This window comes from Prionailurus viverrinus, chromosome E3 (assembly GCF_022837055.1).
Source record: "Prionailurus viverrinus isolate Anna chromosome E3, UM_Priviv_1.0, whole genome shotgun sequence".
NCBI classification, from domain to species: Eukaryota; Metazoa; Chordata; class Mammalia; order Carnivora; family Felidae; genus Prionailurus; species Prionailurus viverrinus.
Window position 1 is genome coordinate 18305979 of NC_062576.1, and position 25308 is coordinate 18331286.

General features: G+C 53.6%; 1 protein-coding gene across 3 annotated transcripts; it reads left to right on the top strand.

The window, feature by feature from the left end:
* Window positions 1-133: 133 nt before the first annotated feature.
* On the top strand, window positions 134-24199 carry MVP (major vault protein). Of its 3 annotated transcripts, none has more exons than XM_047839444.1 (15): window positions 134-920; window positions 6527-6659; window positions 6843-7038; window positions 14821-14944; window positions 15045-15176; window positions 15412-15506; window positions 15805-16041; window positions 18234-18515; window positions 19352-19596; window positions 19697-19894; window positions 20742-21128; window positions 22156-22272; window positions 22428-22554; window positions 23056-23244; window positions 23937-24199. In XM_047839444.1, exons 2-15 carry the CDS (start codon window positions 6535-6537, stop codon window positions 24153-24155), a joined length of 2673 nt encoding a protein of 890 aa, XP_047695400.1. In that variant the 5' UTR covers window positions 134-920; window positions 6527-6534; the 3' UTR covers window positions 24156-24199. The 3 variants fall into 3 exon arrangements, with proteins under 3 accessions (XP_047695400.1, XP_047695398.1, XP_047695399.1); XM_047839442.1 differs by having other exon boundaries at window positions 134-505; XM_047839443.1 differs by having other exon boundaries at window positions 134-473.
* The last annotated feature ends 1109 nt before the right edge of the window (window positions 24200-25308 follow it).

Sequence of the window (25308 nt, forward strand, 5' to 3'; positions counted from 1 at the left end):
GGGCTGGGCTGCAGCAGGAGCCCAAACAGTTGTGGGGTGGCAGAAACATATTCAGCCAGATTGGGAAATGAAAGTCACGTGGGGCAGAGGTGAACTCAGCACCTGCCCCTCTGACCCTTCCCGGTCTCATTCCAGCACTGCCAGCTGGCTCTGAGGTGGGACCTCAGCGAGAGAGCCAAGAGGCTGCAGTGCCTTCAGCTGCAGTAGAAGCCGCCCAGAGGAGGAAGAAAGAACCAGCTGCGAGGGCCCTTTAAATGGCCAGGCCCCACCCCTGAGTGCCTGCCCTGCCGGGAAGTGATCCCTAGGGCTGGGCCTGGGAGTTTCCCCCTCTGAGGGGTCTGGGGCAGGCAGCACTCCTTCTGGTTATACTTCGTGCAGGTCCCAAAGCCCCCAAACAATTGGTGGGACCTTGTGCCCCTTAAGGCTCGCCTAGTCCCCTCCTGCCTTCTAAGGCCTTGCTTCTGCCGGGGCAGGTAAGACATCTCTGAACCGGAGGAGGAAGAAGGTGGGTAGAGGCTTGGCCGTGGGAGGTTTTGCTTTCCTTGCTGGATTTTTTTTTTTTTTGTCTTTTGAAGTAAACGTAGATCAACTTGTTATCTTGCCAACACTCCTCCACCCCCCAAATCGAAGGCCTCTTGACTTCAGGCTCCCATATCAGAAGTTAGGGCAGAGGCAAGTCGGGTCCATTCGCACTCTCTCCTGGGTCCCTGGGTCCCTGCTGTAGGCCCCTGCCTCTTCCTCCTAAGGACTTCGGCTCTGGCCTGTCCTCTCTGAGCTTTTAGAATGTGATTCCCGCCCCCCACACACTGAGATCCTTCATCTGTGCCAAATGTTGAGGATTTCCCACAGCCTCACTTAAGGCTATGCTGACCGTGATCCTAGCAGGCCATTTGGGAGGTGGTTAGCAAAGCGATCTCAAGGTAGGCTTGACTTCTAGAAGGCTTGGGGGTTGCTGAGCAAGGCTCTCTCATTTTCTCTTTTGGGGGGGGGGGGTGGAAGGGTGGGGGCTGAAATCAAGAAACAGGAAACTCATTTGGATCCGCCAGCCTGTGATTATGGGGATCTTAGAGCTGGCTCTCAGGAGTGAAGTATGGGGGTGGGGGATGGTAACTGAGGCAGATGTCCCCTGTGTTGTCTGTTTCCCGCCTGGGTGGTCCCCTGGGTTGTGAGGGGGGAAAGCTGGCTGTTACATGGGGTGCAGTCAGGGGGCTCCCTAGAAACTTCTGCCTGTTTCTGCCCTTGGCAAACAGTGCACCCAGCCTGACCCCGGGTGAAGCTTTCTGGGTGAGGCAGCTCTCTGGAGCAGCCACCCTGAGTGGATGGCCCAGGGACAGCCTGAGGGCTCCAAGGTGACTCTGGCCTCCTTGTTGGATGGAGGAGTTCCCTCCCCCCCAACCCCCCTCCCCTTGCAGAAATTGCTCGGCTGTGAAGTGCCATTGACCCTGTCTCCCAGAGAATAATCTGCCCCACCCGGGTCCTAAGTTCTTGTTCTGTGCTTCCTGGTTTGGGAGCTCTGCAGCAGCGATCCCAGGCTGAGTTCTGGCTCTGTCCTTTGATCATTGCATGATCCTGAGTGATGTTGCTAACTAATCTAGGTTCTTGTGAGGATTAAATGAATGAATTAAAGGTCCTTAACACAATGCCTGGCACAGTTTAAGTTCCTAATAAGCGGGAGCTGTTATTTGGGGGACTCTTGCCAAAGATACACATTCTAGAGTCTCCTGGAAACTTTGGTGCGGTGGGGCTGGATGAGGCCTGGGAATCAGCATGAACAGGAGCAACACTCTCAGCTGGTTCCTGTGATGGAGCAAGTTTAGAAAACATTGATCTAGATCAGGGGTTCTGAAGCCTGGTTCCTGGGTCACTTCTCAACTGGACAACCTTCATCTTCACTGAGTGGCATTAATTGGCAGCATCCAGGAAGTAGGGTGAAGATAGGGCGAGGAGCATCCTGAGCTGGCAGAACTGTTCTGTCCCCAGTGAGGCCACCAAGCTGCCCCTCCTCCCACAAGGTAGTTGAGCTGGAGCTCAGAGAACACTTTCCTAGGAAGAAAAGTTCCCAAAAAGCTGCTCTTAAACCTGATTGGTGGGAGACAAATTCTTGAATTTCCACTCTAGTCCCCCTATAGAAGGAAATAATCTCCCTAAACTGGGAAGCTGGTAAATAAACAGCCTCTGAGCAGTCCCTGAGTAATGTGACTCTTGCATTCTCCAAAGACTAGAATGTTTACACAGGGAAACGGCAACAATGAGCCCCTGTGTATGTTGAGCGTCCTGTACATTTCCCTAAACCTGAGCTTGATAGGGAGGATGGTGGCAGGCTGAGTCACCGACTTCCCCTCCAGCTTCAGGTCTGCTTGGGGGCTCCTTGGACCTGCCATGGACCAGGCTGAACGAAATGCCCTGCCCTTGAGCCGTCTGTAATCTGAGCTCATTTTATTCTCCCTCCTCCCAGCCGCCCTCTGAGCTCCTGTGCCCTAGAGCCATCCTGTAGTCACTAATCTCTTTAGGCCCAGGAAATAGTCCTTCCTTTCCATTTCTCGGTCTAGGAGACTAAGGCTCAGAGCTAGCAAGTGGCCCCAGACTGACAGAGCTCAATCTTTGCTGTGTATCAGGGTCAGTGGGAGAGATTTTAAATCTAGCCATGCCTGCACCCCACCTCAGGCCACTGAGGTCAGAATCCCCAGAGATCAGTGCTTTTCGAAGACCTCCAGGTGACTCTCAAGTACAGCCAGGACTGAGAGTGGCTGCTTGAGGCCGGAGTTGCTGGTACTTTAATATGTGCCCAAATCACGAGGGATCTGGTTAAAATGCCGGCTGATTCAGCAGCTCTTGAGTGGGGCCTGAGAAGCCCCCTTACTAACAAGCTTCAGGTGATGCCGATGTCGCTCACTACAGACCAGTACACCATAAAGCTGGTCACTCAGATATCTGTTTGAATCACTGTGCCAGGCGCTCACAGTTGACCCTGAAGATCTCTGACGGGTAGTGACCAGAGAGGCTCATTGAGTTTTGCTGTAGTGTAAGTTTCCTTTTTGTAAGTTTCCTTTGGAGCCAAGACACGGGTCTATAGCTGCGTCTTAACTAGCGGATGAAGCAGCTTCTGCCTACAGGTTTTGTTCTCTGCCCTTCCACCCACTACCCGCCCCCCTTCTTCGTGGGTGTGGTGCAGTGTCTGAGACTTTGGGCAACAGCTGACGGATTCCTGCAGGAAGCTCATGACATCTGGGGGAAGTGTGATCAGACCAAGCTGGGCATGTATGCAGAGAGCAGACTAGGGGGCAGATCCTGGAAGCAGGCCCCGAAGGGGAGGGGATGAGTGGATTTGGAGTGCCGGGGCCAGCCCCAAGGTCTAGGCAGGACCTTCCAAAGGCCAACATCATCCTTAACCATTGTTTTTTGAGGGGCTTTATGTTCTGACTATCCATGTCATCTGGCACACCCCAAAAGTGTAAATCTGGGACTTGTCACAAATGAGCTGCCTGAGTCAAGTGGTTTCCCTGGCTCCCTGGAGAGGTCATACGTGGAGGCTTCTTTTTACAGATAGCAAGAGGATAAGAGCAAAGTCTGTTCTGGGGTGAACAGCAGGGGGTCTAGGTGGAAGGCACAGCTTTAGGGTATGGTAGTGGGCAGTCAGGGGGGATAAGATAGGGTCCCAGTACTGAAACAAGGGCTTGGCTTTGGAACAAGGCGGAAGCCCAGCCAGATCAGCTATAAGGATGATTCTCAGCTGAGTCACTGAGCTGGGTGAGGCTCTCAGCCCCCCTGACTGGGCCCAGCTGGGATGACAGATGGTGGAGAGGCCTCAGCCATAGGGAGTGGGGGATTGTCCAAAAAGGAGTCATTGGAGGCTGTTCCTGGGGCCTGCTTCCCAGCCCTTGCATGGCCTTCTAGAGTTCAGATCTTCCCTAGGGGGTGCCTCACGGAGCCCTGTCCACACCTCCGCTTATAGCCCTAGCCCTTCCTCTCCCCCATCTGGCTTCCTGGCCAGGCTTCTACCCTGCAGAGAACCTGGCAAAGGCTTCACTTAGCCTTCAGATGCCCCTTCTTTGCTGCCATTCTAGCCCCACAGCTGGGGCGACACAAGACTTGCCAGCTTTCTGACCACTCAGCAAGGGGGGTTAAGGTCGGGTGGGTTAGGGGGTCTCTGGTGCTAGGCCCCATCCCCTAACTGATTATGGGAGCTGGGCCTCAGGCTATTCCTGCCTCAGCAATAAGTAGCATAGTGCTTCTGAAGAGTCGGGCTCTGTTCCAAGTACTTTATGATTACCTCAGTCCTCATAACTCGGGTAGATGCCCTATCCGTTCACAGTTTACAGGCCGGGAAACGGGTATAGGGAGGGCAACAGTCTCGTCTGAGGTTACCCCATCCAGTAAGGGATGCAGGTACTTCCGGCTCCTGGGGGCTCTTCGGGGGGCTTCCTCAGGAAGCCACTTTGGAAGCACAGCAGAGAGAGACTGGGCAGTAGGGAGGAAGGAAAGAGAAGGTCAAGATAAGAGTGGGGAGGAGAACAGATCAAGGAAAGCAGAAAGGCAGCCCCTGTATTTTCAAACACTGCCTGAAAACAACAGAAGAGGGAGCCCTGACGTTAGAAAAGCCACTCCTACAAGTCCCGGGGAATTAACTTCACATAAACCAGAGCAACAAAAAAGTATCGAGGTCAAATCCCATACAAAGTTGCAAGATAGAGAGCAGAACATTCTTTTGATGCAGAAAGTGTACCAGGAAGACAGGTGAAAACTGTAACCTTTCAAAATGAGGTAAGATGTTAAGGAAACAGTACAAGGCAGGGAATCAGAACCGTAAGACCGGGCAGTCTGGCTGAATCTGTGCCCCTAACCACTGTCCCATGGCTGCCACCAGAGAAGGACAGGACCAAGCATTCCACGGGGATTCTCATCCCACTGATTTGCTGCGTGGCCTCTAATGATCCATAGTCCCTACCTGGGACTCAGCTACTTGGAGGTACACTGTAATGTGGGACCGACCAACCTTATTTGGCCACCTTGATGGAAATTTAATGTTTAGTTCCTCAGTTCCCCTGGTCACATTGCAAGTATTCAGTAGCCGCCTGTGACCAGTCCAAAGAATCCAGATTTAGAATATGTCCATCATTACAGAAGGTTCTACTAGATGATGCTGAGTTAGAGACTTAAGCAGGAGCCAGGCAGGTGACGTTGAGTGCGGCAGCCTAGGTAGAAGACAACAGGGACAGCACGTGGGGATTGTGGTAAGCACACGATTGGCGGGGAGGGGGCAGGCGGGCGTGGGCGGTGGGGGGTGTCACATCTATAGGCAGCAGCTGTGACTTGACTCTAGCCAGTTTTGCTAGGTGGAAATGTAGGGTGTAGCTCCTAATTCTTCAAGAGAAGCAGGAATCAGGAGGTTGTGGAAACTCACAATTGCTAAGCAAAAAAATAAATAAAAATTTTACAGAGTGTGTAGGTTAAGTAGAATTCTTGTGCCTTTCCCTGGCTTCTGCAATTTTGGGGCTTCAGCCTGTTTCTCCTGCGCTAAGCCACTCCATCCTCGCTTCCGCTTCTCAGGTTAGAAGTTAGTTGAATGGTGGGGCAGATGAAGTGTCCCTCCTTTTCTGCTGGTGGCTTCAAAATGGCCTGACCAAAGTCTCAGAGGGCAGGCCTTTGAGTTGTCTAATAAACTTGGTTCCCTCTGTGTGACCCCAAGGGATGTATCGTCCAAAGTCCAAGGCCTGCTGGAGATAGGGACGGGGGTTCAGGCAGGAGGCATGACCTTCCTGAACCACCCAGGATTCAGAAGCAGGTAGGATGGGGGTGGGTGAGAGACTCACTTGTTCATTCCCTTTCCCTTCCCACCCACCCCTACCTGCAAACACAGGAAACCAAGAGTGACCACAGACCAGAGAGAACTGGAGAGAAAAGGACTAATTTGGTTGGGGTTTGCAACCCAGCTGACTATGGGAGCACCAGTTCCGCCAGGGATCCCTCCCTTGAGAGGTGGCCCGTGTCTGAACAGTTCATCCCAGATTGCTTAAAATGTGTGTGGGGGGCATGGGTGCAAAGATAGTGTAAATATTCTTAGGCTGTGGGCTACCATTGCAATACAGTTGGGTCCCGGGATCCCCTGAAATAAACAAGCCTGTGTCTGGAGGAGCCGGGGAGCCACCCAGCCACTGCTCCTGCTCTGCTGGTGAAGGCCACCTCCGGCACCTCCACAGTCTTCATCTAAAGCCCCTTCGGGTGCTGCAGGCAGCTTGGGGAGGGAAAGGAATAGGCAGAGAACAACCTGGGCTTCCGCGGTTAATGGTGTCAAGCAGGTCTCGGCAGGGATGAGGTCTGGATGGGCTGTGTGCCCTGGGTGGGGAGAACAGAGGAAGCGGCCGGCGTGGAGCTCAAAAGGGTGAAATAATCCGAGCTGGAGGAGGACAGGCCCACTCCCCCATCTCCAGCCAGTCCTCCGGCTCGTGCTGGCCCCGTGCCGGCTCCCTGTGCTCATCTTGTTGGATCTTCTCCCCACCTGTCTGTCCTCCTGCTGCCCTGGGCTCAGGAGTCACCATGGCAACCGAAGAGTCCATCATCCGCATCCCCCCATACCACTACATCCACGTGCTGGACCAGAACAGCAACGTGTCCCGCGTGGAGGTCGGGCCAAAGACTTACATCCGGCAGGACAATGAGAGGTTGGTGTTGGGACTGTGCCGTGGGGTGCCTGTTAGTCTGGCTGGCATGACCGTCCATCTCCTTCCTGTTCCCAGGCAGGATTGACCCTGGGTCGGGTGACGCTTTCTCTCCCATTCACTGTCCCCTTCAGAAATGAGAACACGGTCCCCCAGGTCCTCACACTGCTTCTCACCCTCCTACAGGGTCCTGTTTGCCCCCATGCGCATGGTGACTGTCCCCCCACGCCACTACTGTACAGTGGCCAACCCGGTGTCCCGGGATCCCCAGGGCTTGGTGCTGTTCGACGTCACAGGGCAAGTACGGCTCCGCCACGCTGACCTAGAGATCCGGCTGGCCCAGGACCCCTTCCCCCTGTACCCAGGGGAGGTGCTGGAAAAGGTACCTGGCTTGCTTCCTCTATAATCATTCTGCCTGTTCTGCCGCCTTGTCCTAGGGCTCTGCGCTGCCTTCTGAAGGGAAAACAAACTGGGGCTGTGGGAGGGGGTGGGGGCAACATTTGCAGGTTCTCCCCAAGGACAGAATTGCTGCTTCCTTCCTTCCTCCTCGCATGCCCACAGCAGACCCTCCCCTCCTTTGAGAGCTGTCAGCCCATCTCCCCTCCTGACCTTCCAGGCTCTGGAGCCTGCTAGAAGCTCCCGACCACTCTGGTGCTAAACAATTATGCCGAGTGTGAGCATTTCATCCACTCAAACGGTGCCAGACTGTTGGGCAGTCTGGTGGGCAGTGACCGCAATTGTGGACGAGATGAGTTTGGGCTCGGGGACTGGTGACTGTTCCTCAGGAAGGCATCACAGGCCTGCGCTTGTGGCCTGGCCCTCGTTTACGTGGCCCTCGGGCCCTGGCCTGAAAATCCCCCATACCCAGGCCCTACCTCGGATCAGCTCAGTCCCTCTCTGGGTGGGGAGTGGTTGGGGGGGCCGGGAGGGGGGGCAGTGTTGAAAGCTCCCTAGGTTCCCCAGCCCACAGCAGCTCATTCTCTCAAACTCCACATCCTCCAGGCCAGGAGGACAGGGCCTCTCCCTCTTTGGAGCCCAATGTCATGGAGCCGTTCCTTTTCCACCCTCTCTGCCCACACCTCTTCCCTTCCGGTCTCCACTGAGAAGGTGCCTGCCTCAGGCCTCCCTCCCCCTCCCCTTCTGACTCATGGGAGCCTCACTAATGTCCTTGTGATGACCTTGTCAATGACTTGGCCTTCTTGACCTCAACTCTTCTGTTCTGCTGCAGCCCCTCCTGGTGCCAGTCCACTCCGGGACCTGGTTATTCTCCCACCTCCCCCACCCTGGAAACTCAACCCCAGCCTCCTCAGTTGTCATGACCCCTCACGGCTTTTCAGTCCGTCTTCTGTCCCTCAGATTCTCTTCCTGGTCTCTTTCCTACACCAACTGGAGGTTGTCATCTTAACAGTCTCTTGTGTGCAGGACCTGTGGCCAAAGCCGGTCCTGGATTGCTGTGACCCCGACCTGTCCTTCCTGTCCTCATACCCAGGAGGGGCTTCGTGGCCATGGGGACAGATCCACAAAGATGACAGTATTACAAGTAGCTGATGGGTCAAGTGGCTCATTTCCAGACCAGCTCTGTTCAGTGGTTCTCTTCCTTCCTAACCAGATTTCTCTCCACTTTTTTTCTGCATGCCTCTAAATATTTATCGTTTTCCACTCCCTTCCTATTTTCTATCCTATTTTTTAGTAGCATTTTATTTTATTTTATTTTATTTTTATTTTTTTTAATGTTTATTTATTTCTGAGAGAGGGAAAGACAGAGTGCAAGCTGGGCAGGGGCAGAGAGAGAGAGGGAGACACAGAATCCGAAGCAGGCTCCAGGCTCCGAGCTGTCTGCACAGAGCCCGACGCGGGGCTCGAACTCACGAACCGTGAGATCATGACCTGAGCCGAAGTTAGACACTCAACCAATTGCGCCACCGAGGTGCCCCTTTAAGAAGCCCTTTAAAGTTTATTTATTTTGAGAGAGAGCACATACGAGTGGGGGAGGGGTGGAGAGCGAGGGGCGGAGAGCGAGGGAGAGAGGGAATCCCAAGCAGGCTCCACGATGTCAGCCCTGAGCCCGACTCAGGGCTCGGCTCAAACCCACGAACCATGAGATCATGACCTGAGCCGAAATCAAGAGTAAGATGCTTAACTGACTGAGCCACCTGGGTGCCCCACTCACTCTTCACTTCGCCACATACTTAGAAGTCCAGGCCATCTGGCAGGATCTGGGTCTGCATCCCCTTCCCTTATTTTATATCTGTGCTCATCTCCTTTCTACCTGTTGGGGACTCCATCAGGTGGCCCCGGGAACCTGGCTTATCCTTCTGTGTCTCTTTTTAATTTAATTTTATTTTAATCCCAGTGTAATTAACCTACAGTATTAGACTTGGGTGTGCCATACAATGCCATATGCTTACTCAGTGCTCATCAGGATAAGTGTCCTCTTTACTCCCTTCACCTAGTTCACCCATCCCCCTCCACCTCCCCTCTGGTAACAGAGTTTGTTTGTCCTCTGTAGTTAAGAGTCTGTTTCTTGGTTTGTCTATTTTTCCCTTTATTCACTTGTTTCTTAAATTCCACATATGAGTGAAATCATACGGTATGTCTTTCTCTAACTTACTTCGCTTCCCATCATGCTCTCCAGCTCCATCCATGTTGTTGCAAATGGCGAGATTTCATTATTGTTATGGCTGCGTAATATTCCATTGTGTGTATATATCACATCTTCTGTATCCTTTCTTCTGTTGATGGACGCTTGGGCTTCCACAATTTGGCTATTGTAAATAACGCCGCAATACACAAAGGGGCGCATATATCCTTTCGAATTAGTGTTTTCACATCCTTTGGGTAAATACCCCATAGGGTGATGACTGGATCGTAGGGTAGATCTATTTTGAATTTTTTGCGAAACCTCCATACTGGTTTCCACAGTGGCTGCACCAGTTTGCATTCCCACCAACAGTACCCAAGGATTCCTTTTTTTCTCCACACCCTCGCCAACTCTTATTGTTTCATGTGTTTTTGATTTGGGCCATTCTGACAGGTGTGAGGGGATATCTTCTTGTGGTTTTGATTTGCATTTCCCTGATAATGAGTCCTGTTGAGCATCTTTTCATGTATCTTTTGGCCATCTGGATGTCTTTGGGGAAGTGTCTATTCATGTCTTCTGTCCGTTTTAATTTAGATTATTTTTTGATGTTGAGTTGTGTAAGTTCTTTATATATTTTGGATACTCTAACCCTTTATGGATATGTCTTCTCCCATTCTGTAGGTTGTCTTAGTTTTGTCGGTCATTTCCTTGGCTGTGCAGAAGCTTTTTATTTTGATGTAGTCCCAATAGGTTGTTCTTGCTTTCTCTCTCTTGCTCAGGAGACCATACCTAGAAACATGTTGCTATGGTCAATGTCAGAGACATTACCGTCTGTGCTCTTTTCTAGGATTTTTATGGTTTCAGGTCTCACATTCAGGTCCTTAATCCATTTTCAGTTAATTTTTGGGTATGGTGTAAGAAAGCGGTACCGTTGCATTTTTTCTTTTTTTGCATGTAACTGTCCAGTTTTCCCAGCACCATTTGTTGAAAAGACTTTTTCCCATTGCATTCTCTTGCCTCCTTTACCAAAGATTAATTGACCATATAATTGTAGCTTTCTATTCTGTTCCATTGATCTATGTTTATTTTTGCCCCAGGACCATATTGTCATGATCACTACAGCTTTGTGATAGAATTTGAAATCTGGAATAGTGCTACCTCCAGCTTTGTTTTTCTTTTTCAAGATGGCTTTGGTTATTCTGGGTCTTTTGTGGTTCCATACAGATTTTGGGATTGTTCTAGTTCTCTGAAAAATGCTGTTGGTATTTTGATAGGGATTTCATGAAATCTGTAGATTGCTTTGGGGCAGTATGGACGTTTTAACAATATTCTTCTAATCCATGAGCGTAAAATGTCTTTCCATCTGTGTCTCCTTTAATTTCTTTCATCAATGCCTTGTAGTTTCAGGGTACAGGTCTTTCACCTCCCTGGGTAAGTTTATATACTTCTATCTTTTTTATTTATTTATTTTGAGAGAGGGAGAGAGAGAATCCCAAGCAGGTGCCGCGTCATCAGCGTGGAACCCGATGGGGGGCTCGAAGTCCTGAACATGAATGAGGTCATGACCTGAGCCGTCCAACACTTAACCTGTAACCCCACCTGGAGCTTCTCTTTCCTCTCTGTCTTTAATTTCCCCACTACTGCTGCCTTTCTCTTGGCCAATAAATATGCTCTGTCTCTTCCATCCTTCTCTGCCCTTAAAGGCTTACTTGCAGAAGCTTTCATTCTAAAGAATACATCCAGAAGGCTGTAAGGTCCTTCGTGACTTCTGCCCCCAATCTCTACTCGCCATTCGCCGGAGCCCTCTACTGTCATCCATTCAGGGTCTGTGCTTCCAGATATGTTTATGCATTAACATCAGTATGTATAAAAAAAAAAATCAGGGGCGCCTGGGTGGCACAGTCGGTTAAGCGTCCGACTTCAGCCAGGTCACAATCTCGCGGTCTGTGAGTTCGAGCCCCGCGTCAGGCTCTGGGCTGATGGCTCGGAGCCTGGAGCCTGTTTCCGATTCTGTGTCTCCCTCTCTCTCTGGCCCTCCCCCGTTCATGCTCTGTCTCTCTCTGTCCCAAAAATAAATAAACGTTGAAAAAAAAAAAATTAAAAAAAAAAAATCATATCAACTATAACCTATTTGCATAAAGCTATCACATTGTCACTTGCCAGTGTATTTTTTTTTAATTTTTTTTTCAACGTTTATTTATTTTTTGGGGGACAGAGAGAGACAGAGCATGAACGGGGGAGGGGCAGAGAGAGAGGGAGACACAGAATCGGAAACAGGCTCCAGGCTCCGAGCCATCAGCCCAGAGCCTGACGCGGGGCTCGAACTCACGGACCGCGAGATGGTGACCTGGCTGAAGTCGGACGCTTAACCGACTGCGCCACCCAGGTGCCCCTGCCAGTGTATTTTGAATGAGCTTCTGCATATTGTTATATAAGTCTCATTTGTTCTATGTAATTCCAGATGATGCTAAAAGCTCAGCCATTTTCCTGTTGAGTATCATTCATGGTGTTTCCGATTTATAAGGAAAAAGTGTTGTGACGAGTATCCTTATCTGTGTGTCCTTGTTCATGTTCCTGTTTGCTGTTTGTGTGTGTGTGTGTGTGTGTGTGTGTTTAAAAACATTTTTTCAAGATTTTTTTTAATTAAAAATTTTTTTAATGTTTATTCATTCTTGAGAGACAGAATGTGAGTGGGGGAGGAGCAGAGAAAGAGAGGGAGACACAGAATCTAAAGCAGGCCCTGGGCTCTGAGCTGTCAGCACAGAGCCCGATGTGGGGCTCGAACCCAGGAGCCGTGAGATCATGACCTGAGCCAAAGTCGGACGCTTAACCGGCTATCAGGGCCTCTCAAGATTTTATTTTTAGGGGCGCCTGAGTGGCTCAGTCAGTTAAGCCTCCAACTTCAGCTCAGGTCATGATCTCACAGTTTCTGAGTTCGAGAGCCCGGAGCCTGCTTTGAATTCTGTCTCCTTCTCTCTCTGCCCCTCCCCACTTGTGTTCTTTCTCTCAAAAATAAATAAATAAATGTAAAAAAAAAAAACAAAAAAAAGAAAGAAAGATTTTAAGTAATCTCTGCACCCAACCTGGGGCTTGAACTTACAACCCTGAGATCGAGTTCCATGTTCTACCAACTTAAGCCAACCTGGCACGTATAGTGTTTCCTGTTCTTTAAGAGTAGAAACTATTAAGAATTGCTGGGTCCCAGGATACGCACGTGAAATTTTTTTACATTTATTTATTTTTGAGAAACCACAAGTGGGGGAGGGGCAGAGAGAGAAGGAGACACAGAATCTGAAGCAGGCTCCAGGCTCCGAGCTGTCAGCGCAGAGCCCGACGCGGGGCTCGAACGCACGGACCGCGGGATCATGACCTGAGCTGAAGTCGGACGCTCAACCGACTCAGCCACCCAGGCGCCCCTGAAATTTAAATTTAAAAGTAGGAACTTTTATGAGGGCCCTATATATAAATCCAATTTCTAGCTATTTACTGCTGCTGCTTTCCTTTCATACTTACCCTTTGATAACTGCTTGATGTCCTCTGCCCCATTTCCTCACAAGCCCCTACATCTGTCCCTGCCCCCACCCCTCACCTCCACTGAACTTGCTTTCACAAAGCTCCAAGGCCTCCCAACTCCTAATCCCTAACCTGGGTGGACATTCTGTGTCTCACGGGTCTTCTTAGCCACAACCATTGTTGACCTGCCCTGTTATTAAAACTTATCTTTTTGGAGTGGCTCCCTTGGTTGAGTGTCTGATATTTTATTTTGGCTCAGCTCACGGTCTCATGGTTCATTAGTTCAAGCCCCGCATTGGGCTCTGTGCTAAGGGCATGGATCCTGCTTGAGATTCTCTGTCTCCGTCTCTCTCTGCCCCTCCCCTGCTCACTCTCTCTCTCTCTCAAAATAAACACTTAAAAAAAAAAAAAAAAACCTTGTCTTTTTTCCCCTCCACCCGGCCCCCCGCTAAAACTTATCTTCCTGTTTTACTCTGTGGATATCTCTTTCCATCTTCTTCTATGTCTCCCTCTCCTCTCCTGCCCTCTGCCTTCAGATTCTGTCCTGAACCTCCTGTGAGCCCTCTCATGCTCTTGTGGCCTTGACCACTTCGTCTATGTTAGACATCCACCCCTGTACCGTCGCTGGGAGCTGCCGACCTCTGAGCCCCTAGCTGCCTGTGTGAGGCTCTCTCCTGGATGTCCCACTGCCACGTCCTACTGGACATCCAAACCCGACACTTTCCCTTCCCCCCAAATCTGCTCTTCTCCCGCATTCCCAATCTTATGTGGCGATACTACTGGGTACCTAGTCACCTGAGCTGGAAGCCTGCAGTGGCGTGGGGGATAGACAGGAAGGAGACCAGGGTGGCCGCCAGGAGACAGATTAGGAAGATCTTTCCATTATCCAGGCAAGAGATGGTGACTTAGGTGAGGGGAATGGCAGCGGTAAAGGCAGATGTAGCTTTCAGAGGAACAGGGAGAAAATGATGATAGAGTAGATGTGGGAGGTGAAAAACCCCCACGTTCCTTCCAGAAATCTCACTTTCTCCTCTTCCTGCACCTTTATATCAAAAGCCAGCTCTTCCTTTGAGCCCCTGCTCAAATGCCACTCCCAGAGGGCTTTTCCTGATGTGCCCTAGGTTTCTGCAACCTCTGTCCCTTGACACTGTCCACGGTGTGCTTGGAGACAGGGGTCTGTATCTGTCTTATCACCTGCTGGACACTTCCAATCCAGGAAGATGGGTGTGTGTGTGTGTGTGTGTGTGTGGCCTGCCCCTACCACAATCAGCCAGGTGCTGTGCCCATTGAAGATGCACAAGGAAGGGCTCGCCTGCCTCCAACCCAGTGTGTGGTCAGTGGGGAGAGAGTAGAGCTGCTCGACCTTTCTGCGCTGGGTCACTCTGGTCAGCGAAAGGAGCGGCAGGCAGCTAAGCTTCACTAAAGACTGAGGTTCAAGTCCGGATCCCGTTCATCACTAGTTGTGTGACCTTGGGCATATCTCTTCCAGCCTCTCTGAGCCTCTTTCTCTCCTTTCCTGCCTCCCTCAGATCAAAGACCAAGTGAAGTTCTACTCTTAGAAACCTTTCTACAAACTTCTAAAAGGTTTGGATGCTTGTTGCCAGGTCCCCCTTCCTGATGAAAAGAGACGTGATGGCTGGAGCACGGTGGCCATCTTGTGACCATGAAGCGACCCCGATGACAAAGCCACGTGCCAAAGCATGCCTGTTACAGCCGTCCAGGCTTCCCACTTCCTTACTTTCTGCACTTCCCCGGGGCATACTAGGCCTTGAGGTGTGTCCCAGTTTCCCAGCCTAGGTTTCTAATTCAGAACCACTTCTAAGCACTTCCTACAGAGGATCGCGTGTTCTTGGCTCCTTGGTAGTGGCTTCCTCTTGCTCGGTCAGCTGTTTTAGTTCTTCAGGTCAGATGGCTTTGGGACTACCCCTACCTTGTACATTCCACTTGGCGGCTTTTGGGGGGACCTATAAAGATGGGTGCTGCGGACTCTGACCTCCAAGGTATTGGGCGTGACTCCTGGAGTCACAGTACTTACTGGATGTCCCATGACCTCCCTTCTTCCCTTGTCAGGACATCACTCCACTGCAGGTGGTTATGCCCAACACTGCCCTCCATCTTAAGGCGTTGCTGGATTTTGAGGATAAGAATGGAGAGAAGGTGGTGGCAGGAGATGAGTGGCTATTTGAAGGACCTGGTAAGTTCCTTCCGTTGGCCAGAGTCCGGGTCAGAGGCTCCTGGCCTTTCCATTATAGCTCTGATACCTGCTCACCTCCAGCCTCTTCTCCCCTCCCCAGGCACATATATCCCCCAGAAGGAGGTGGAGGTCCTGGAGATTATCCAGGCCACGGTCATCAGGCAGAACCAGGCCCTGCGGCTGAGGGCCCGCAAGGAGTGCTGGGACCGGGACGGCAAGGAGAGGGTGACAGGTGGGGTCGATAAGGGGTGCTGATGGGGGCGGACAGGCCGTGCTCTGCCCGCAGGGTTGGGGATGGCCACTGGCAGCCTGGGAGGAAGTATTTCCCTGGGATCTCTCTTATAAGCTTTTGGGGGCTGCCCACTGCTGCTTTCCCTAACCCCCCCTGTGCGGGCTCTCCCCTGACCCTGTTGTCATGTTGACATGGCTTCTCCCTCCCCCCAACCCCCACCCTTCACCCGACCCAGGGGAAGAATGGCTGGTGCGTTCCGTGGGGGCATATCTCCCGGGAGTGTTTGAGGAGGTTCTGGATTTGGTGGACGCCGTGATCCTCACAGAAAAGGTCTGTGCTCTGGGGGGTTAAGAGACCCTGGGGTAGGGATCACTCTGAGCGGCAGAGAATAGTGGCAGAGGACATGAACGTGAAAGAGAAGCAATATTTCTAAGGCCACTAAAAGAAAACTGCAGAGGTCAGATACCTGAGGGGTATCCTGAGTCCTCTGAGAGGGTTAAAATGCCCTCCTGGGTTGGTGGAGACTGGCGGTCAGGCCTGGGAGCACTTAGTGGCCAGTGGGGCTCCCAGGTCCCCTGAGGAACTTGGAGATCGGTTTCCCCAAACGCCCCGACCTCTTGTCCTACAGACGGCCCTGCACCTCCGGGCTCGGCAGAACTTCCGAGACTTGAGAGGAGTGACCCGTCGCACGGGGGAGGAGTGGCTGGTGACCGTGCAGGACACGGAGGCCCATGTGCCAGACGTCTACGAGGAGGTGCTGGGGGTCGTGCCCATCACCACCTTGGGCCCCCGCAACTACTGTGTGATTCTCGACCCAGTGGGACCGGATGGCAAGAACCAGCTGGGGCAGAAGCGTGTGGTCAAGGTGAGTGCCTCCATTTCACCTGGAGCTCTGCTCTGGGAGGGCGAATGCCCTTGACTGGAGGCCCTCGGACCTCTTCCTTCCCTCCTCCCACCCCAGGTACATGCTCTAGAAGCACCAAGCTTGTTCTGGCTCCCTCTGTGTCCTTGCACGTCTAGTTCTGTCTTTTGAGACAGAGTCCCCCTGATCTCCCTGGTGGCCCCCAACCTCAGTTTCCACACAGTTTCTTCTGGGAGCACCTCCCGGGTCCCATCCGTGCCTGCTGTTCTGGAAACCTTGTCATCTTGCATAAAACAAACCTCTTGGTTTACGCTTCTCCCCGCCCCACCTCACCCCTCTCTTAACTCTACATGGGACTATCAGGGATCGACACACTTTTCTGTAAAGGGCCAGATCGTAGATACTTTGGGCTTTGGGAGCACATTCCACTGTACTGGTGGAGCAAAAGCATAGACAGCTTGTAAATGAGCGAGTGCCTCTGTGTTCCTGTAACATTTTACTTCCCGAAATAGCCCAAATGTCTAGCGGTGGATGAACAGATCACAAATTGAGGCATATCCACACAATGGAATATCCTTCAGCTATAAAAGGAAATAAGCATGTACGGATGCTCGTGTGCTAATGATCAGCATTCAGGGCGCCTGGGTGGCTCAGTCGGCTGAGCGTCCGACTTCAGCTCAGGTCGTGATCTCACAGCTCGTGACTTTGAGCCCCACATCGGGCTCTGTGCTGACAGCTCAGAGCCTGGAGCCTGCTTCGGATTCTGTGTCTCCCTCTCTCTGCCCCTCCCTCACTCACGTTCTGTCTCTCTCTCTCTCTCTCTCTCTCTCAAAAACAAATAAACATTAAAAAAAACCGACATGAGTATTTCAGCTAGTACTTGGAATTGTTTAATTCCATTTATTTTACTTTTTAAAATGTAGTTTTGGGGGGGGAGGGGCAGAGAGAGAGGAGAGAGAGAGGATCCCAAGCAGCCTCCACGCTTAGTGCAGAGCCCGATGTGGGGCTTGATCCCATGACCTTGAGATCACGACCTGAGCTGAAATCAAGAGCTGGATACTCAACTGACTGCGGCAGCCACGCACCCCTGTGTGGTTCCGTTTATACAAAATGTCCCAAATGGGTAAATCCGTAGTGATAGAAAATAGATTAGTGGTTAGAGGGGGGAGGGATGGACAGAGAGGAACCGCTAATGAGTTTTTCAGGGTGATGAAAACCCTGGGATTAGATCCTAGAGATGACCGGACAACTCTGTGGATATGCCAAAACAACTGAATTGTAGACTTTAACCGGAAACATTGTATGGTATATAGATTATATCTCAAATAGATTGTGGAAAAAAAAAAAAATAGTGGCCAGATTTGGCCCAGAAACTGAGTTTGCCAATGTCCAGACGACACCATCCCAAGAAAACAACGCATGGGAGAAATGAGCAACAAGAGGGTCATTCTTATTTTTTTAAAGCTTTTTTTTTTTTTTTTTCAATGTTTAGTTTTGAAAAAGAGAGAGAGAGAGAGTGCATGGGAGGGACGGGGGTGGTGAGGAGGGAGGGAGGGAGGGAGGGAGAGAGAGAGAATCCCAAGCAGGCTCCACACTGTCAGCACAGAGCCAGATGTGGGGCTCAAAACTCCCAAACCATGAGATCACGACCTGCCCTGAAATCAAGAGTTGGACACTTACCTGGGTGGTTCAGTTGGGCGTCTGATTTTAGCTCAGGTCACGATCTCGCAGTTTGAGTTCAAGCCCCGCGTCGGGCTCTGTGCTGACATCTCAGAGCCTGGAGCCTCTTTTGGATTCTGTGTCTCCCTCTCTCTCTGCCCCTCCCCCACTCATGCTCTGTCTCTCCCAAAAATGAATTAAAAAAAAAAAGGGGGGGGGGGTTGGACGCTTTAGTGACTGAGCCACCCAGGCTCTCCAAGAGGTTTATTCTTAACGGTTGAGCTTGTGAGGGTCCAGGTCCTGACGGTTTACAGGATTTATCAAGGGCAGTTTGACCGGACAAGATCTGTGGGCATTTGTCGAGAGCCTCATGGTCCCGATAATGCTTCGCTGTATTACGGTGGGTACGTCAGGAGGGTCTTTTGGGGCTCCTGTCCTCATCAGAAGCCTGCGGCCACAGGAACCAAAAGAGGTGCTATCAGAGGCAGTCACAACTCTGGGTGGAAACCTCTTCTAACCCCATGTCTTTCCGCTAGGGCGAGAAGTCTTTTTTCCTCCAGCCTGGAGAGAGGCTGGAGCGAGGCATCCAGGATATATATGTGCTGTCAGAGCAGCAGGGGCTGCTGCTGAGGGCCCTGCAACCCCTGGAGGAGGGAGAAGAGGAGGAGAAGGTCTCCCACCAGGCTGGGGACAACTGGCTCATCCGCGGGCCCCTGGAGTACGTGCCCTCTGCCAAGGTAGAGGTGGTGGAAGAACGTCAGGCCATCCCTCTGGACGAGAATGAGGGCATCTACGTGCAGGATGTCAAGACTGGAAGGGTAACAGCTGAGGGATGGGCACCCTTACTGTTGTGCGGCCACGGTGGTGGCCTGCTCGGGGCTGACGGGGACAGGTGCGTGGTGGAGATGGGGGAGGAGACTTCGACAGCCTTGGTGGTGGCATCCGAGCAGGCCGGCATTCTGTGGAGTATCTACCTTCCCTTTGTCGTAAATAGCGAAGTGCAAACTTGAGAAGTTCCCCAGGGAGAAGATTTAAGTTTCCCCAGGGAGCCAGGTTTAAGGACGGGGACTCTGTCTCCACTGCGGAACTGGCCCCAGCATAAAGATCTAACTGGGGAGTGGCCTGGGAACAGCAAGAACCAAATTCCTCCCCCATCCCCTTATCCAGGTGGAATTTTTCCTCTTTGCCAACCACCCCCCCCCCCGCCCTAATCTAAAGCCTTGACCTTGCTCTGACCTAGGACCACATCTCCAACCTCTTTCTCTAAGACACCAACCTAAAAGTAGAGCTCAGAATCCTAGGAAGTGTTAGCGAATGTTACCTAGGTCCTAGGATTGATGGCATCTGTCCCTCCGATGCCCTCCAAGCTGCCCCCAGAAGGAAAGTTCCAGAAGAAATCCTCTGAAGCCTTTACCACGTGCCAAGTTCTCAGCACTAGACATATGAGATGTCATACATTCCTCAACCCTGTGCGGATGAGGAACCAAAACAGGGGTGCGCCCAAGACGACCGAGCTAGCAGCCGGTGCATCTGAATACAGCCTCGCTCCAGAGACCATGTTTGGCCACACCGCCACCTCCCCCCCCACCGGGCTGCTGGCTGGGTCCTTCCCCCTTCCCTTCCCGGGTGACATCCCTCCCCGTTCTCTCTCAAGGTACGAGCTGTGATTGGAAGCACCTACATGCTGACCCAGGACGAAGTCCTGTGGGAGAAAGAGCTACCTCCTGGGGTGGAGGATCTGCTGAACAAGGGGCAGGACCCGCTGGCAGACAGGGGTGTGAAGGAGATGCCCAAGACCCCCCAGCCCTCCCCTCTCCGGAACAAGACCCGCGTGGTCAGCTACCGGGTCCCTCACAACGCTGCCGTGCAGGTGTATGACTACAGAGAGAAGAGAGCTCGGTGAGGGGCCATGGGGGGGGAGGCAGGAAGGGCCACCGGGGGCGAGGGGGACGAGGCGGGAGGGGTTCTCCGTGTGTCTGACTCCCGGCTCCCTCTGCAGTGTGGTCTTTGGGCCCGAGCTGGTGTCGCTGGGTCCCGAGGAGCAGTTCACCGTGTTGTCCCTCTCGGCCGGGAGGCCCAAGCGTCCCCACGCCCGCCGCGCTCTCTGCCTGCTGCTTGGGCCTGACTTCTTCACAGATGTCATCACCATCGAAACAGCAGACCATGCCAGGCTGCAGCTGCAGCTCGCCTACAACTGGTGAGCGGTGGGGAGGGCTCGGCTGGGGTGCTGGCGCGGCCCGGGGTGGGGGAGCCAGGAGGAAGAGCCCTGGGTCCCGCAGCGCTGGGCTCACGTTCAGCCAACCACATAACTGCAAGGTCATGAAAATGTCGGTTGGACACACCCAGTGCGAGTGGGCAGATGTCCCCAAGCACAGGCTCTGGGGCTCGCTGCCTGGGTCCCGGCCCTGCCGTTTGCTAGCTGTGGACCTAGGCCAGTGACTCGGTGCTTTCCTCCATCTCCCAATCTGTAAAATGAGAGTGACAACCGTCAGCCTCATGGGGCGGTCGAAGGGATGCGGTGAGAATTGGAACAGTGCCCTGTACGTAGTTAGAGCTCAAATGGCAGCGACCGGAGTCGGGGGAGGGGAGTCCCATACGGTCGCTGTGCCCCACCACCCCCACCTCTGGGCGGAGTGGCCAGGACTACTGTGACAGGGGCAGATGGGGGCGCTGACTTCTCTGGGGCGGGGGGGGGGGGGGGCACTGCAGCATGGTCGCTAAGAGCATAGACCCTGGAGCCACGCTGCCTGAGTTCACCTTTCTGGCTTGCCACATATGATGTGACTTTGGGCCTGTCACTTAACCTCTCTGGGCCTCTCTTTCCTCATCTATAAAAGGGGATAGTGCTCATCCCCACCTCCTAGGGTGGCTGGGAGAACAAGATGGCATCTCACCTGGGCCCGTGGTGGGTAGCAATTCTCGTCCTCTGTCGTGGGAGACCCTGGCCAGTGACAGGGGGTGGGGGTCGGAGTCCTTTTCAAAGACGAGAGTGGCCGTTTCCTGGAGGAAGATGGCTTCCCTGTTCTGGGCCTCTCTGTTCACAGGCACTTTGAGCTGAGGGACCGGAAGGACCCACAGGAGACAGCCAAGCTCTTCTCAGTGCCTGACTTCGTGGGTGACGCCTGCAAGGCCATCGCGTCCCGGGTGCGGGGGGCCGTGGCCTCCGTCACCTTCGATGACTTCCATAAGAATTCTGCCCGCATTATTCGTACTGCTGTCTTTGGCTTTGAGACCCCAGAAACCAAGGGGCTCGACGGCAGGGCTCTGCTCCAGCCCCGGGACCGGGCCGTCTTCCCCCAAAACGGGTTGGTGGTCAGCAGCGTGGACGTGCAGTCGGTGGAGCCCGTGGACCAGAGGACCCGGGACGCCTTACAGCGCAGCGTCCAACTGGCCATTGAGATCACCACCAACTCCCAGGAGGCAGCTGCCAAGTGAGTGAGGCCTGGGGGCAGGGCTTCCCCACTGCCCACAGTGCCCACTGCGGGCCAGACCTCTCCAGAGTCCTCACCTCGGCCCACTGCCACGACCTGGGTAACAAGGTGCCCTTCCCCCGCCCCCGCCTACGGTCGGCCTGCGATCACCCTTAGCAGATGGCATGGCCCACTTAAGAATACGACTAGGACAGGGCGCCCGGGTGGCTCAGCTGGTTAAGCGTCCGACTTCGGCTCAGGGCATGATCTCATGGTCTGTGAGTTGGAGCCCCGCGTCGGGTTCTGTGCTGACAGCTCGGAGCCTGGAGCCTGCTTTGGATTCCGTGTCTCCTCTCTCTGCCCCTTCCTGACTTCTCTCTCTCTCTCTCTCAAAAAAAAAAAAAAAATTATGACTAGGTGCCATCCCCCTCCTGTGGCTTCTCACCTTGCTTGTGCTAGAACGCAAACTTGTTCCGTGGTCCTTCCAGGCACCGGGGATCCAGGCCTACCTCCCCCACCTCACCTTCCGGCCTCTCCCAGGCTCACGTGCTCCAATCCCACCAGCTCCTTTCTGCCCCTCAGATGCACAGCCGGGCTCCCCGCTTCGGGCCCTCTGCGCTGGCTGTTCCCTCCGGCCAGAATGCTCTTCGCCTAGAGTGCTTCAGCCGGCCTCCTCCTCGGGCCTCAGCCCGAAGCTCGCCTCCTCGCAGAGCCCAGTTCTTTCTGCCCCAACTGAAGCAGCACCCGCTCTGCTTGGTGTCCCATCACCCACTTTCAGGGAACTTGTCATTGTCCGAAATCAACCACGTCCCTTTGTTTCTCCCCACTGGAGGGTGGGCTGTGTGGAAGCGGGGGCCTCGGGTCACCAGTCCGTCCCTTCCCCTGCGCCTGCAATCGTGCCAGGCTGTTAGCGCGCACGCCGTTCTTCCGTTGGCACGTTGAGTGCTTCCCGCGGGCACCCCCGGCAGACTGGCGGTCCCTGCCCTTGGAGAGCTGGCTCGCATCTTCGAAGATGGCCAGCATCTTCCCAGTCCCCTCTCCCGTCCAGGCACGAGGCTCAGAGACTTGAGCAAGAAGCCCGCGGCCGGCTTGAGAGGCAGAAGATCTTGGACCAATCCGAAGCTGAAAAGGCTCGCCGCGAACTCTTGGAGCTGGAGGCTCTGAGGTGGGTTGAGAACCAGAGGAAAAGAGGGCCCGGTCTTGGAAAGCAGCTGGTGGAGGGACTGAGACGAGTGTGACTTCTGCTGCGCAGAAGTGAGGGTGGAGGAGGGCAGGGCTGGGCTTCCTCCTGGCGTCCCCTGACCCCCGCCGCCCCTCCAGCACTGCCGTGGAGAGCACGGGGACCGCCAAGGCGGAGGCCGAGTCCCGCGCTGAGGCCCTGCGCATCGAGGGAGAAGGCTCCGTGCTACAGGCCAAGTTGAAAGCCGAGGCCTTGGCCATTGAGACGGTGAGTGGGGGCGATGCCTGTGGAAGGGTGCGGCCCCGGGGGTCTGGAAGAGGCCCCATCACTGCAGCCCTGGAGAGGAGTGGGAGACCAGGTGTCCTGATGCAAAGCCCTATTTAAATACTCCATGGTTTATAAAGTCCTTTGCCCTGTGTCTATTCGCTTAACCACCCTTCCTCTCCGGGCATGATGACCTCTGTCTTCTGTGTAATGTGCACTCACACGTTGGCCAGCTTTGTGCAAAGTGCTGCACGTGTCTTACACACACGGTCTTATTTAATGCCTGAAGTCCCATTCAGGCGGCAGGTACTATCTCCATTTTACAGATGGCAGAACCAAGGCTTGGATTGAGGACTCCCAGCTACAAGGCAGCCTGGCCAGGAGTCACCCCGAATTGACTATCCGTTTGCAGTTCCATCCCTTTGGCCTCTGTTCCCTCTGGCTTGCTGGGACAGTTCCCAGGGGCCACACAATCCTGCGTTCTCTCCCCCCACCCCCTTCCAGGAGGCTGAGCTCCAACGGGTACGGAAAGTGCGAGAACTAGAATTGGTCTATGCCCGGGCCCAGCTGGAGCTGGAGGTGAGCAAGGCCCAGCAGCTGGCGGAGGTGGAGGTGAAGAAGTTCAAGCAGATGACGGAGGCCCTGGGCCCCAGCACCATCAGGGACCTTGCTGTGGCTGGGCCAGAGATGCAGGTCAGAGTGGGGAGGGGGCTGGTGTGTGTGTGCGTGTGTGTGTGTGTGTGTGTGTGTATGTGTGTGTTGGGACCATATTTGAAACCAAGAAGGCAGAGCTGGGGCAGACGTATCTGGAAAGATGATGCTGGGGGCGGAGGGGAGAGGAGGTGGAACTGTCCCCATGTCCTGGCCTGTAGCACTTGTGCACGGTGGCCTCTGTCAGGCACTGTGCTAGCTTCGGCAGGGAGCTGCAGCCCCTGGGGCGGATGGTCATCAAGTGGAACCCCAGTCCATGGCAAGTGCTTTGAAGGAAGTCGAGCCAGGGATGCTGGCTGGTTTGGGGAGAGTCCCTCAGAGGAGGGGATACTTGAGGCCGATGTAGAGTTGACGGGAGCTTCCTGGGAGAGGCTCCATGTGCAAAGACACAAGGACAACAGAACTCAGTGCGTTTAAGGAACAGAAAGGACTGAATGGCCGCGACCGAGGGTGGAATGGTGAGCTTCTGGAAGCAGCTACAGTGGGGCCGGGTCTTTCAGGCCTTCTAAGCCCCGGTGAAACCTTCAGTCTCCCCTGATACACCTCGCTTATTGTCCCCGACTAATCCTAGGAGGATGGCTCGGGTGACAGCTGCAGAGTCCCATAAGTGTGGGTGGTGGCCAAGGAGACAAGAAAAGGAACAGGGGCCTGACTCTTCCCTCTTGCTCCTCAAGGTGAAACTGCTCCAGAGCCTGGGCCTGAAATCAACGCTCATCACCGATGGTTCCACCCCCATCAACCTCTTCAACACAGCCTTGGGTCTCCTGGGGCTGGGGTCGGAGGCCCAGCCCCCAACCAAAAAGGCAGCCGGCATGCCCAGCCCCCAAGAGGGCTTGCTTCTCCGGTCCCCTCCTGCCCCTCAGTCTCTTGGAGACAACCATGTTGTCCCTTAGCGCTGTGCTGCAACCGACAAATTAAACATTTCTGGGCATTCTAACCTTGGGCCTCAAGTCTCTGTCACAAGGGAGCATTGTGGAATGCCTGAAATCTCAAGGTAGCTACGAGAGACTATCCTCGCCTGTGAGGTGGAGAGGAAACTGAGGCAGGGAACAGTCACGCTGATGGGAATGTGACCCCAAAGTCTTACTAGTCGCACTCTTTTTTTTTTTTTTTTTTGATGTTTGTTTGTCTTTGAGAGTGAGAGAGACAGAGCGCGAGCAGGGGAGGGGCAGAGGGAGAGGGAGACACAGAAACCAAGCGGGCTCCAGGCTTTGAGCTGTAAGCACAGAGCCCGACATGGGGCTCGAACCCGTGAACCGGGAGATATGATCTGAGCTGAAGTCGGAGGCTTCACCGACTGAGCCACCCAGGCGCCATGGCTAGTCAACTAGTCGGACTGTCTTTGGTGGTCAGCTCCCTTAGACCCCAGGTGGGGGAGCTGATACCACAGGGGAGAGAATGGGGCCCTGCCTAGGCAGCCTCCCTGGGATGGCTCCTGCACTAGCAACGTCTCTCCTCACTGCTAATTCCTCCAGGAAACTGCAGGCTGGGCGGGTTTTGGAATCTAGCCCTCAGGCCGCAGGTGCATCCACCCCTGCATCCCCTCCCCCGCCTCCCAGCACTTGGGAGACTCTCTCTCTCTCTGGCACCACCTGCTGGTCCCACCGCATAGCCGGCAGGCCTGTGCACTTGTCCCTCTCAGATGGGATGTCAGGATCCTGCCCAGGGGCCACAGGAACTGGAGTGGCTCTCTGGGCTTCTGATATGGGCTCTTCCCAAGCATCGAGGGAGGAGTTCCCTCTTTCCACCCTCCCCCGCAACCAGTGCAGAGCTCTTTCTGGGGGAAGGATCCAGGCGTGATCAAATTTGCAACCAGTGCAGAGCCCTTTCTGAAGGAAAGATCAGGCGTGATCGAATTTGGCTGCACAGAGGAGGCTGCACCAGCCCTTTGCCCAGGTAGAGCCGTAGGTACTAGGTTGATAACTAAGTAAAAAGATCCTGGGGAGAGAGAAGCTTGGGTTTACTTTCGGTATAACTGAGGAAGGCAACTTCTCTGATCTCCTCTGTCCGTGAAAGAGGCCAGGAATTCTCCTCCTGAACAGGGCT